Consider the following 13,215-nt stretch of genomic DNA (forward strand, 5'->3'; position numbering starts at 1 on the left):
TGGAGACTAGCAAACCTGGCAGACTCAGCGCGCTCAGAGTGCAGAATACGCGTGCAGCAGCTGCATGCGCATAAATTCTGCAGCATATACAGTAACTAGCTAAACATTGCATCACATCACAGTCATCACTTGCATGTACAGTATTGCAGGTCTGGTACAGTCTGAGTGATCATGCCAGTGCTAACCATGGGCCGTATTCTGAGAGCTGATTAAGTGTCTGATTAGCACTTAATTACCGAATTGGTATTCTGAGAGCATGATTAAGTAGGGGGTATATTAACTACCATAGCAACAAGCGTTTTGGCGGGAAGGACTTACGCGCTTGCGCGTATCAATGCGCGTGCACCTCTGAGAGGACTTAATCACAGAGTTAATTACGAATCGGTATTCTGAGGGTGTAATTAAGTATGAAAGTTAATGGAAAACTTAATGATGCCAAACGATGTAATTAAGTACCACGTTTATCAAGCATGGCTGCGTTTTTCCTCGCTCACCATAACGCTTACCGTCTTCGCTACAAGAAGGAGCGCTTAAAAATAGCTGAGATGGATCCCACAGAATTCAGAAGAAATTACAGACTGAATTTAGAGGAGTTTCATCGCTTGTGTGAGAGGATAGAAAGAGATGAACAGTTCGCTATTCAGCAGTTGAATGGCGGGCGCGTATTGGATGTGGAGACAAAAGTTGCTGCTGTGCTGCGCTTCTTAGCAAGCGGGAGCTTTCAGAATGTTGCAGGAGATGTTGCAGGAATATCTCAACCATCGCAGAGTAGGGCGATAGCGGATGTTACCGATGCCCTGTGTCGACTGGCACCCGACTTCATTAACTTTCACATCGATCGAGTAGCAAATAGGAAAGTAGAATTCGCTGAAATGGCAGGAATGCCGAACACTCTAGGTTGTATTGACTGCACACACATTCCGCTACGTGCTCCGTCAGAAAATGAACATACCTTTGTTAATCGGAAAGGTCGGCACACCATGAATATCCAGGCGATTGTGGATTCAAAGATGCGTTTCCTTAATGTTGTTGCCAAATGGCCGGGATCTACCCATGATGCGTTTATTTGGGAATCCTGCAACGTCCTGGAAGATTTCCGCATGGGCAGAATGCCTGCAGGATGGTTACTTGGTGAGTTAAGCGTGCATGACAACTCGAGTCTGTTTGAAATCGCGGTTAGAAATGCGTTAACACCATATATTTCTGTTCTTTATAACACTATTTGCATTTTCAATAAAATAAGGAAAATTGCGAGAACTTTTAGGTTCTTCAACTTTATCATCTCAGTAATTACGATCTAGGTCAGGAATTGCACATTCCCTCTGAATTTTTTGTCTAATTATGTGAATATCATGAGCACTTTTTCATAATTTGAATGATTTCATTGCCTGATTGATGATGACTTTAATTTTAAAATTAAAGTCTCTCAAAGTTCATTTTTTCTCTGCTAGATGCATGATTATTAATGTTTTTTTTTTGAAATATCTAAGATTTCTTATTAAATTAGAGTTTACATGAGATTTACCAAATCACCCAATGTGAGTTTCATTTTAGTCGAAATGCAAGCTGTCGCATTAATGCAATCCTTTTTTTTTAAGTTGAAATGAATTCGATGATTCTGTCAATAGGCCTATATCTCTTAATTTTATCTTGAAGGTTAGTGATCTTACGGGTAATAAGTAACAATTATCGGATCTATTCCCGGTTTTGGAAATAAAATGAGACAACCGAGGTATTGCAATATATACTATCTTCCTACTATCTTACATTACAAATGCAACTGAGGCATTGTAATATACTATCTTTCTACTATCAAATATTACAAATGCAACTGAGGCATTCCGATATACTATCTTTCTATTACAAATAAATTTTAGGAGATAGCGGATATCCTCTGCAACCATGGCTTCTAACTCCCGTGGCTAATCCCAATACGCAGTCTGAAAGAAGATTCAATAGCAGTCTGTCAAGAACCCGGGTATGCGTTGAGCAAGCGTTCGGCCTCCTCAAGTCCCGTTTCAGATGTCTTGATCTCAGCGGTGGCTCGCTCTGCTACGACCCTCTTCGGTGAGTGGATATCATTTTTGCGAACCTTAGTCCTAAAGAGACTGGGCTATTTTGATGCCTCGTAGCGAGACGGGGGGGGGGGGGGGAGGGGTTCATTCACCCCCCCCCCCCCGATCTTGACCGTTGACAGCGTGATTGCTCGCGCGTCACCTATCTAGGGATAGATATCATTACGCAAGAATTCAAATCTACTCCATTATGTAAATTATGCTAATTCATGCAAATCTCTGCATAAAGTGGCTGTTGTTCTGTTAAGGTATGTTCTAAACAGATATATTCAAAACGTATAGGTATTGTTTTTATAGGATTCGTGTCGAATGTAAATAATTAGCATAAAAAATGGCGATATCAATTTATTTTTCATATGTGTTAAATTTGCATTATAATATGTAGTTCATTGTTTTCAACTTCTTTTTTATTGTTTTCTCCAATAGAAGTCATCGGCAACACTATTCAAATCACTAAAAACAACGATTTAGTTAAATCATTAAAAGTGAAGATAATGATACATTTTTCAATTTTGGCTAGAAGCAAAATTTGCTTTTGATTTGTACATGAAATCACGTTTTTGAGCAACTCGGGTGCACTTACAAAATATTGCGTAATTTCAAAACCAGTATATAGGTTGGTACCTGGTTGTCGCGTATTTGGTTTCAAAAGAAATGAAACATCGCGGCGCAAGTTTCACACGTTACGGTTTAATCGTGACAAACTGTTAATGGTCAAAAAGTGGACTGAAATGATGCAATGTATCCAATTGATTGTCTTCATTGATGATATTGTTCATTGTAGGTTGCCGAATAGTAAAATTTTATACTTATCCTTGGCAATCCTCCTGTATGCAAATTAAGATTTATCTCATTCTGTACAGCAGTGATTTTTTAAAAAAATTTTAAAAATGCTAATTTTAGAAACATATACATTGATGTTTTATTTAACAGAGTTAGTGAATTTGCAGAAATTGCTATTACTGTGAAATTAATACTGCTGTTTGTATTCCTACATAATTACTATACTACACATGTACATCCATTCTGACCATATCGCACTTTGTGTTTTATGTTTCAGAGTGTGTAAGATCACCATATCGTGTTGTGTATTACATAACATATGCATCGCCAGAAACATTCAACCTCCCGACAACATCGTGAACATGGTACTCGATCCAGACGATGCCCCGTTTCCGGACTTCGGCGACAACAGGCACGCTGAGAGGGGTCAACAAATTAGACGACATCTCATTGACACATGGTTCACATAGCACAACAACAGTGACAACAAATGGATCTTTGTCTCTCCCTTTCTTAATGAGTTTTATTCACGTATTCTGACAAAAGAGAGAAATCTCATGAACGTGAATTCTGTGTACAGTTATGTGAAAAGGTAAAACAATTAAGAGTCGAAAACGATGAAACATCGGTGCATTGCTGGTGACAGTCCATAGCGTTGCCCATGCATCAAGGATTGCTTGTGGTATTGTAGCCAACGTTGACCTGAAGAGAAAACACAATAGTATTCATAAGTGTAAATAAGACAAAGTATTGCAAAAATATTGCATCAGATCTGTCGTTTTTAATGAAATCTTTTACATTTGGTCGTACTTTAGAAATCAGCATCCATACACTTTAGAATCTGTCATGTCCACATACTTCAGCTGTTATCTATTCTTGGAGCATATCATTATGAAGAGTTTATTTTCAAAAGGGCTAGATCCACTTCTAGTATACTTTAGAGAAAAACTAGTTTGTTTATGAGAATTTGTACACAAGTGTATGGAAAATCAAAATCTAATTTTGCAGTAATTTCGATCTATTCAACTCTTTGTCTGGATTAAAAATTTTCACTGTAGCTAACTCAAATGGAATTCTGTGCAGTGATGCTAATAACTCAATTTTCATCTGAAATGGATCTAACACCTTTTGCAAATGAGCTCTTCCTATTAGAATGTATATAACAAGAACTATGATGGCCCTATATAGATTTGACATACTACACACTTTTCCGAAACAGGAAACTGAAAGGAAATGATGTCATGGTTGTCGTTTTTTGATTGTATATCATTTTAATTGCTATTCATCAATACAGAATTTATTTTCGTTTGACGCAAGGCAATGTAAGTATGTGTGCATGTGCGTGAGTGTGAATTACTGTATAAATGTGGATACCATGCGCCATTGACATATAATAAGAAGGGATAACGTAGTATCTTCTCGGTTACTAGTATGCACAGATGGTGTTAACAATGAAACTGTCTTACTATTACAACATATCCGACGAAGTCATAAAGTGCGCCGTCGGTGTTGTCACGTGATGTGAGATGAAGCACTCTAGCATTTTCATCCTCTGACGTTCCAATGCCAACTGTTCCGAGGCCATCCCTTCCATCCTCTGATAGTGCCCTTCAAGCAGTCGCACCTATACGTTAAATGTGACATTTTTATTGCTCAGTTGAATTATTGCCTAATTAAGTTGGGGCAGATAAGTATTAACAAAAATCATAGAACATATACAAACTTGTTATATACTGTAATTCCTTTATTCTAAGTTATTATTATCAAAATGTAGAGTCAGACAGAATTTCAATAATTTCTCATTAATGATCTATCTCTTTTATCCGTCATCAATGTACAATTGTGAATGATTTCAATTGATTTTGTGCTAATAAAATGCTGTTTGTAATTACTGAAATTGTAACTTATAATAAGTGATTAATTGATGACTTATACTTTAAATTGTCATTTGTGGACGTTGTAACACAACGCTGTTTGATTAACATTCGTGTATATAGAAACCAACTAAATAAAGTTACATAAAATGAAATGAAAATAATTATGATAATTACCTTGTGTTGACGAAGACGCGTGTTCTCTTTTTCCAGCTCCAGCTTTTCTCTCTCGATTGAAATCCATTCAGCCCAGACATTGTCGTCTCTCACTCTCTTTGGCGGTGATCTTTTGCTCGGCAGATTAGTAGATATCGTACTACCTGGTCTGCTGCTAGAGTCGTCTGAACATCGTAAGCAGAAAGTTAAAAAAAGGGGGGCTGAATGAGAGTGATGTTGAGTCATGCATTCATGCAGACGACAAAATCATGGTACATTGGCTTATCATACGTTATCTAAAAGATAAATAAACGTCTACTAGTATATCTATCCAGATATATATACTATAGGATTATATATAATATATAATATATATATATATATATATATATATATATATATATATATATATTAATAAGGTAGTCCACGTGTTGGCAAGATAAAAAGATAAGTAACAAAGCTGCAACAAAGTTCATGCTGTATTCACCAACGGTTTATTTCTTCACGCAAATTTTCGAGCGTCTCGCTGCCCTTTCTCAAGTGTTGATACTGAGAGAACAATGTTGTTATTGTTCTCTCAGTATCAACACTTGAGAAAGGGCGGCGAGACGCTCGAAAATTTGTGTGAAGAAATAAACCGTTGGTGAATACAGCATGAACTTTGTTGCAGCTTTGTTACTTATATACATATATATATATATATATATATATATATATAGGTCTATGACCTATCTACTGCAGCTAGCTTAAAGCAGAGTTCAATATCTCATCAATAAGTAAATGAATACACAGCCCAATATGCTGGGAGTTAACGAAAACGCTGGCACCCTCTATAGTAATCCTGTGTAATTCCTTTGATCTATTGCAACTTGGCCTTTCGTTGTTTAACATTACACTAGTCTATTCATTCTATACTGAGGGCCGTGTGGCCCACTGCCTGATTGTACAAGGATCAGTTTCTATCGATGTAGATTTAGATCTTTCCATATTGTATGCTAAAAGCTTACAAATTAATTCTGTTCGACTGGACTTACTTATGAAAATGGCATTAAGAACGGCTTCGTGACTCATCCGAGTCACTTCTTCAGCTCTGTCTGGCTGGCGAGTATTCACCCGTGGAGGGTAAATTGGCGATGTTACTGCATTCCTTTATTGTTTGCTGCGTGGTTTTCACACGTAATTCCTGTCGAACAGATTTAATTTTGCACACTTTTAAGGACGAGGGATATGCCTTGGTATGGTCTGATTGTATTTGACTTCTTGGAGACCTGAATAATTATTGTCCCCGCATCTGAAGTAATCCGACGTCCGAGTGACTACATCATGCCTGTCCACATATTCTAATAGCTCAACAATATCCTATAGGATATATGTTTCAGCTTGTAGTATGCCAAAACTTATCAGCCTATACCAAATAATATTTACACTTCTTCATATTGGCACTATGCCAGAATGCACATGTGCAAATGCAAATTTTTCTTTTTACGCTTAGGCCTATATCACCATTCGTGAAAAGCTCACCTGTTTCTTCTACTCGACCTGTTGCCAGGCCAAGCAAACTGGAGACGGCGTCTTCCTCTGATGATAGGGTGTGCGCCCCTGGTTTGAAGAAAGAAGGTCCGCTCGAAGCACAAGCTGTATCAGGCTGGGAAGTATCAAGCCCCCCTTCGATGCCGTCAAGGGCGCCCTGACCGATAAACTCGAGGAGCCGCTCCTCCCAAAGCGGCAGCTCGGGAGGTGCCTCACCCCCGCCGGTTGCATTGGCCAATCTCTTTCTCTGTGCATAGTTCTTTTTTGCCTTTGATTTGAGATTGTTGAGTTTTGTCTTTAACTCCTCCACTGTGCGTTTTGACGTTGACACGAGGTTGACCGTGTCCGCGATGTTTTGCCACGCAATCTGCTTCATATGCCATGTCAAACTGGCACTCAGAGCTCCTTGAATTACGGATTTCCTGGAAAAAAGTTCCATTATGAAGACTTCGATCTCCTCCGTTGTGAAGTTTTCATTTCGCTTCAACTGCTTTTCGTCTTTGTGGCAGCCGTCTTTATTTGTCTTTTGTATAGACTTCGGCATTGTCGCTTTTTTCTCTCGGACATACAATGACAACAATAACAACGAAGAAATATAATATACCGTTGATACCGGTACTCACAACGGGGTGGGGTGCCCAATGAACGCGCTGGTGAGTGGCTGTAAACGCAGTGAAGAGGAGCGCGCATTGAGGGCATATTTGCGCGTGTAATCATCATTTTGGCTTCTAACAACGCGTCTGATTGGATGGAATAACAATTAGATGGGAGGGACCTAAGATAATTACAGGGGACTTAATCATACCTTAATTACGTCCTCAGAATACCGATTTTGCCCATGATTAAGGGGTAATTAACTTCATGACTTAATCACGAAGTTAATTACAGACTTAATTACGACCTCAGAATACCACCCCATGCTGTCACACAGTTTCTGCGGTCCAGGCATGCCTGTAAATCTATCATGAATTGCAGAGGAAAAGTCATGGTAGCCATGGCTTTGGCCAGAACCAGAAAATCTAGGTGAGCTGAAAATATATTGAAGGGAGATGAGCACTAGTATTAATGTACTAACGTTAGTCTAATGTTAGATGTAGGCCCTAAAGTTTAGAATAGGTCTACCAGATCTAAAGTTACAGAGTAGATCTAGATTCTAATCTATTGTTAACTGTTTAGTGTTAGACAAAATGTCAGTAGGCCTAATCTAACGTAATAGATCTAGGTCTAGCACTAACATTGGGCATAGATCTGTAGTCTAGCTTAAGTGTAACGTCAGAGTTCGACTAGGATCTAAGACGAAGAGACTTGACTTTATCGTCTAGTCCAGGGTCATGTGTCAGGGGCCAGGCCGGGCACTCCAAAGTTCAATTAGGGTACATAGGTGTCTACCTTATTTTTACACAGAATGCCATTCAATCTACAAGACCTAGTCTAGGTCTAGCGATAGGTCCTAGATCTTATAGATCTAGACTAACCAGAAAGTAGAAGAACTTTATAACCTGGTGGTGGTAACAATTCTCCTCCTATGGTCATGTGACATGTGCAGTTACTGCTTTTTTCTATGGGGAAAACAGCAGACTCCTGGCCGTCTGCAGTTACTGCTTTTTTCCGTGGGGAAACTACCCAGAATCAAGGGTGAGCCACCGCAGTAACTGCATTTTCCTAAATAACATATAAAAAAATAACGGAAACATCATTTTTTCCTAGGTATTGTTAGACAACTAGGTATGGTGCATAATCATTATACCACAAAATTATTTTTTAATGTTTCTGTGTTTTTAAAGAATCTGCAAAAAACACAAAATCGCATTTATCTCAGCTCAGCAGTTATGCAGTTACTGCTTTCTTCCGTGGGGGGGCAGTTCTATTGACCGATTCTGCCGACCCCCCCTTCCCACTCCGATCCCCACCCCTCTCCCTACATTAGCACGCGCGCAGAATGAAAAACTGATGCATGGTTGCTTTAGCCAATGGGCGTCTCGTACTGAGTGCGCGAATGCTTGCTTAGTGCGCGAACCTTTGTTACAAGTGCGCGATAAACATGTTGCCCGTGGGGTGGGGGAGAGCAGGGGGGGGGGTCGGCTGAGACACCGAAATTTGAGCTCATGGCTGCGCGGTAAGCACTATCTGGGCACCCGTCCCGCTTCATCATGAATATTCATCATCTACATGTATCCGTAATTTACCGTTGAAATACATATTTTTTTATTTCCCGGCAGCGTTTTTACATTTCTCGGCAAAACTGAACATTTTCCCATCTCCCGGCGAGATGTTTTAACATTCCCCATTGATGCAATTTTTCGAGATTTTTACATTTCCCGGCCATACGTTTTACACGTATCCAACGTTCTGCCATTTACTAGTACAGTATCTTACTGCCTGATGAATATTCATGATGAAGCGGGACGGGTGCCCAAATAGTGCTTACCTGGCTGCGCCCAGTGCCATAAAATGTCTGCTGCCCTCAACGAACCCGAATCGGTCAATATACTCTTTTGACTGGTTGGGGATCCAGGGTAGAGGTCAAAGAGATTATACCTAGCCTATAGAGTAAGTAGTCGCCATACGCGTGCGTACAAATAGTGCGTCCAAAATTGAAGAGGGAGCCCACAATCAGTTCCCGCGTGTTTTTTTTTTAGACGGCACAGATTGGGGAAACTAAAAATCTATCGGGGACCCTATCCCTAAACCTAACCCTAATCCTAATCCTAACCCTAACCATCAAACCCTAACCCTAACCCTAACCCTAACCCCAACCCTAACCCTAACCCTAACCATAACCATAACCAAAAACCCTAACCCAACGTTTTTCCCATAGGTTTAACACGCGCCATGCCCCAATCTGTGCCGTCTTAAAAAAAAAAAAAAACGCTTCCCGGCACTGGATCTAAGTCTACGTTCAAGTCATATCTTCTCATATCATATGTGGAATGATATGTTATTCTTCATTACACATTTTCATTTTCAGAATCACAATGTGGTTAATTGTTTAAATATTAGTTTCTACGATGATATCATAACCATTTGAACCATTTGGTAGAGTGCAGACCTTTTTGTTATTCGCAAAATAAACAGTGGGAACTTGGGTGTAGACTAGACAGTACTTGAGCATTATGACGTTTGTTTTGCGTACATTCCCACTCACGCCATAAACTCAAACAACATCAGCACCATTATGACGCTTCAACGTGACCATTGTGACGTCACAATAAAACAACGCAAGTTCACTGCGCCGAATATTCAAGTCGAGCGCGCATTACACAGTGCACTGCCACCAAAGAGATTTTCCCCAGTGACTGCTAGAGTGCGGAGTCTTCATACGCCCTGTACTATTGTTTTGTGAGCGCAAGGGGAGCATTGGATGACAACGAGGCGGTACAACGGTAGGCTCACCCCTCGTGCTAACCCGCTAGCAAACGAGCAACCGAGGAGCAGCCAAAATCAAGTGCGTACTCGCGTAAAAGTTCAGAAGTTCGCGTAATACGCGCTGTAGAAATGTATACATCAAAGATAGTAGAGATATAAGATACGAAGGCGCGCGATAAAGATGGACACAAAATGGCTACCCTACATGACGATACAAAAGAGAGCTAAGTACAAACTCAGTACACCTAGGAACATCACTCATTTCCAAAAGTAATGGTGTTTTTATTATCTTAAAAAGATTTAAAAATTATAGTCGTAGCTTTTTTTCGATGAAGGGGATAATTTTGAAGAACGAGATTTTTGAGTAATAAGGATTATTTCGTGGAGGTAAAAATTTGGCAACAACATGATCTCACAATCAAAACGCTTGATAAACAACAACAACATCTTCAAAGACAGCGCGTCTCAGGCAAAGACACACATCACCTGAGACGCGCTGTCCCTGAAGCCGCTGCTGTTGTTTATCAAGCGTCAAGGCAGCGCGTCTCAGGTGATGTGCGTATACGCTTGAAGACCGCGCGCTGTCCATTTGTTTTGTACAGGATTAGCGCGCACTTTCGTGTCTTATTTATTAAGCGTCTTTGGTATACATAGTACGCAAAGTCCGCCATTGTTAAGTGAGCTATGGCGGCCCCCATGAAATCACTGACTCCATTGTAGAGTCCGCCCTCTAGTGGTGGGGAGGAGAAAAATCTCTTTGACTGCCACCTACTGATTAATAACTGTACAGGATCCGTGCAATGGCGGCTCCCACAACGCAAAATGGCAGCTCCCTCGCGCGGCTGCCTCCCACTGCCTCCCCAGTGCCGTATTGCCCGATTCTGTGACGCGCTATGTGTATTTTTGGCATGGGCAGCGCCATTACTGCGGTGTCTCAGCCGACCCCCCCCCCTTTTCTCTCCCCACCCCTCTCACGCGCGCAGAATGAAAAAAATGATGCATGGTTGTTTTAGCCAATGGGCATCTCGTACTGAGTGCGCGAATGCTTGCTTAGTGCGCGAACCTTTGTTACAAGTGCGCGATAAACATATTGCCCGTGGGGAGGGGGAGAGTAGGGGGGGTCGGCTGAGACACCGCAATTTGAGCTCATGGCCGGCCGCGCCCAGTGCCATAAAATGTCTGCTGCCCTCAACGAACCCGAATCGGTCAATATAAAGAGAGTCTGGCCAACTGCTAAATTGGACGCCATGTCGTTACCGCGCGTATTACGCGTTACAGGGTTAGCGGGTACGCTCAGACGTAACAAAATAACCAAGCCAAATAAGGGGTAGTTAACAATGGGCACTGCGTCTGAGCGCACTTCAGTAACGACATGGCGCCTGTAGATCACGGGACCAGCTTTTGACCAATCACAGGCTTCAAAACACATAAGCCAAAAACCGAGTTGGCCAGACTCTCTTAAAGGTGCATGGTCCCGGTGTTTTAGTCAAATGCGTACGCGGGCGCACGGCGCAAGTTTCCTATAGAGACCTACGCTATCGACTTCTCTTTGGCGCTTACGCTTTGGCCCACTTTCCCGAGTCCGAAGAAGTCCGATTCAGTGTAGTCAGTGGTCCGATCACAGTTCGGCTCATGAATCGGCTGAGGGGGTGACAGCTGCTTTAGCAAACTTCTTTTGTGATGTCACAATAACAAGCGCATATGCACGCACCCTGGCATTACTACAGACTGCGCGATGCGCAAAGAAGACAATAAAGGCAACGTTACTTGGCAACACCTACGCACTTTACTCTTGATGACAGCTCAACTTCGGTAATCAGTCAGACCGCAACGTCCTGAAAAGCCTTCGCATTTATCGTACGCGTATGCATGGACCTCGCGGACATGAATACGTAATGAGCTGGGAGACCACATTTTTAGAGTGTCTGTAAATCTAAACGACATTATCAATCTTCATGATGTATATATCGATAAAAAGCTGAAGAGTTGTACTTTGATGAAATTCGACCACTTGAAAGGTTATGACATATAAAATATACTGAACAAGGAAATTATAAAACACAAAATTTGCATATTTTCCATTCTTCTTAAGGGGTACACTAGACCGACGAAATTAAGGTGGACCAAAATGGAAGAGGTATAAAATGAAAGAGGAAATATCATTCTATGAAAACATAATGACTTTATGTGGACTGATCCTATGAACGGGTCAGGTTGGCGAATAAATCATTGCGTTGTACAGTTAATTCTTGACGAGATTTCAGTTTGCCGCGAATACGCGTTTCTGATTGGTTAATTCCCTCTGAGTGGAGAGTTGAACGCACCTCGCGGAATGACAGTAAACGTGTACTCTACATAACAGTAATACACTGTGTGTAGATGACAGTGTAGGACCCTATGGTGTGTGTGTGTGCGCGCGCACAATGTATGTATACGCGCTCAGGTTCAGGCAACTGCAGCTGGTGTAAGATCTCCACGTAAACAACAAGAACAACACTCCACTCTGATCGACAGCTCAACTTTGGCTTGAACTTTTTTTTTTTTGCCGGCACAACTAGATAAAAGTAGAGTGCATTAATAAGTAGCATACAAATCAATAATACAAGATCTAGCACTGTGTTTGCACACATGAGTTCTTTGGGGCTCTCTTTTTGGTATTAGAATAATTATTCCTTATTAATCCACTGTATACATTGCTGAGTAATTTATCTAATGATACCCTGGGAGCGCATGTATCTCAAATTGCCACACTATGATTTTTACTCGACGAGACTTTCAATTTTTATTGTTTTCTAAGCGAGGGACCAATTCAGTTCTTAGTGTGCTGTTATAACAGGTATATCTAAAACGTAGACTATCATTCATGTGGTGATTCAACCTATGAACGGGTCGGGTTGGCAATAGATAGAAAGCCTTGTTCTAATTTGTCTCAGGGTCGTTTGGAAAATATCGATATAATGCAGAGATATGAATAATGATATCATAAGCTCATTCTGTATAATGTAAGCATTAAAAGGTGTGATTTATTTCAAATATTCACAAACCATGTCAATTGGTCACGGATAGTAGATCTTCATGTCGCCAATAAGTGAATCTCGTAGACCATGCACTTTGTCTCTGAATTATCTCGCAAAATCTCGGGTGCTGAGAAGGACATGCGCAAAAACCTGCGCGTACGATAAATTTTTGATTTGAGCTCATTAACAGCAGCGTTGCGGTCTGACTGTAATCTTCGCATCAATGCTAACGATGATCGGCAGTATCATCAACAGCGCCATCTACACTACCGGGACTATGCCCCTTTAATATACGGCACTGTGCCTCCCCACTGGACTACGCCCTCTTGTGGTATAATCTCTTTGGGTAGAGGTACAGACATGTGCGCGTGTCAATATGGAGGGTAAATCCATTGGGAGAGGTCGTCCACCGGC

General features: G+C 41.0%; 2 protein-coding genes across 2 annotated transcripts; one reads left to right on the forward strand and one right to left on the reverse strand.

The window, feature by feature from the left end:
- The first annotated feature begins 881 nt into the window (after positions 1 to 881).
- LOC140235826 (putative nuclease HARBI1) lies at positions 882 to 3,328 on the forward strand. The gene is made up of 3 exons (XM_072315826.1): positions 882 to 1,131; positions 1,878 to 2,067; positions 3,136 to 3,328. The coding sequence occupies exons 1-3, from the start codon at positions 882 to 884 to the stop codon at positions 3,326 to 3,328; spliced, it is 633 nt and encodes a 210-aa protein (XP_072171927.1).
- Positions 3,329 to 3,372: 44 nt separating this feature from the next.
- Positions 3,373 to 6,910, reverse strand: LOC140236206 (uncharacterized). The gene is made up of 4 exons (XM_072316174.1): positions 6,410 to 6,910; positions 4,910 to 5,073; positions 4,325 to 4,482; positions 3,373 to 3,560 (listed from the first exon to the last, which is right to left on the reverse strand). The coding sequence occupies exons 1-3, from the start codon at positions 6,855 to 6,857 to the stop codon at positions 4,327 to 4,329; spliced, it is 768 nt and encodes a 255-aa protein (XP_072172275.1). The 5' UTR covers positions 6,858 to 6,910; the 3' UTR covers positions 3,373 to 3,560; positions 4,325 to 4,326.
- Positions 6,911 to 13,215: the final 6,305 nt, after the last annotated feature.

The sequence above is a fragment of the Diadema setosum genome, chromosome 12 (genome assembly GCF_964275005.1).
Source record: "Diadema setosum chromosome 12, eeDiaSeto1, whole genome shotgun sequence".
NCBI lineage: Eukaryota > Metazoa > Echinodermata > Echinoidea > Diadematoida > Diadematidae > Diadema > Diadema setosum.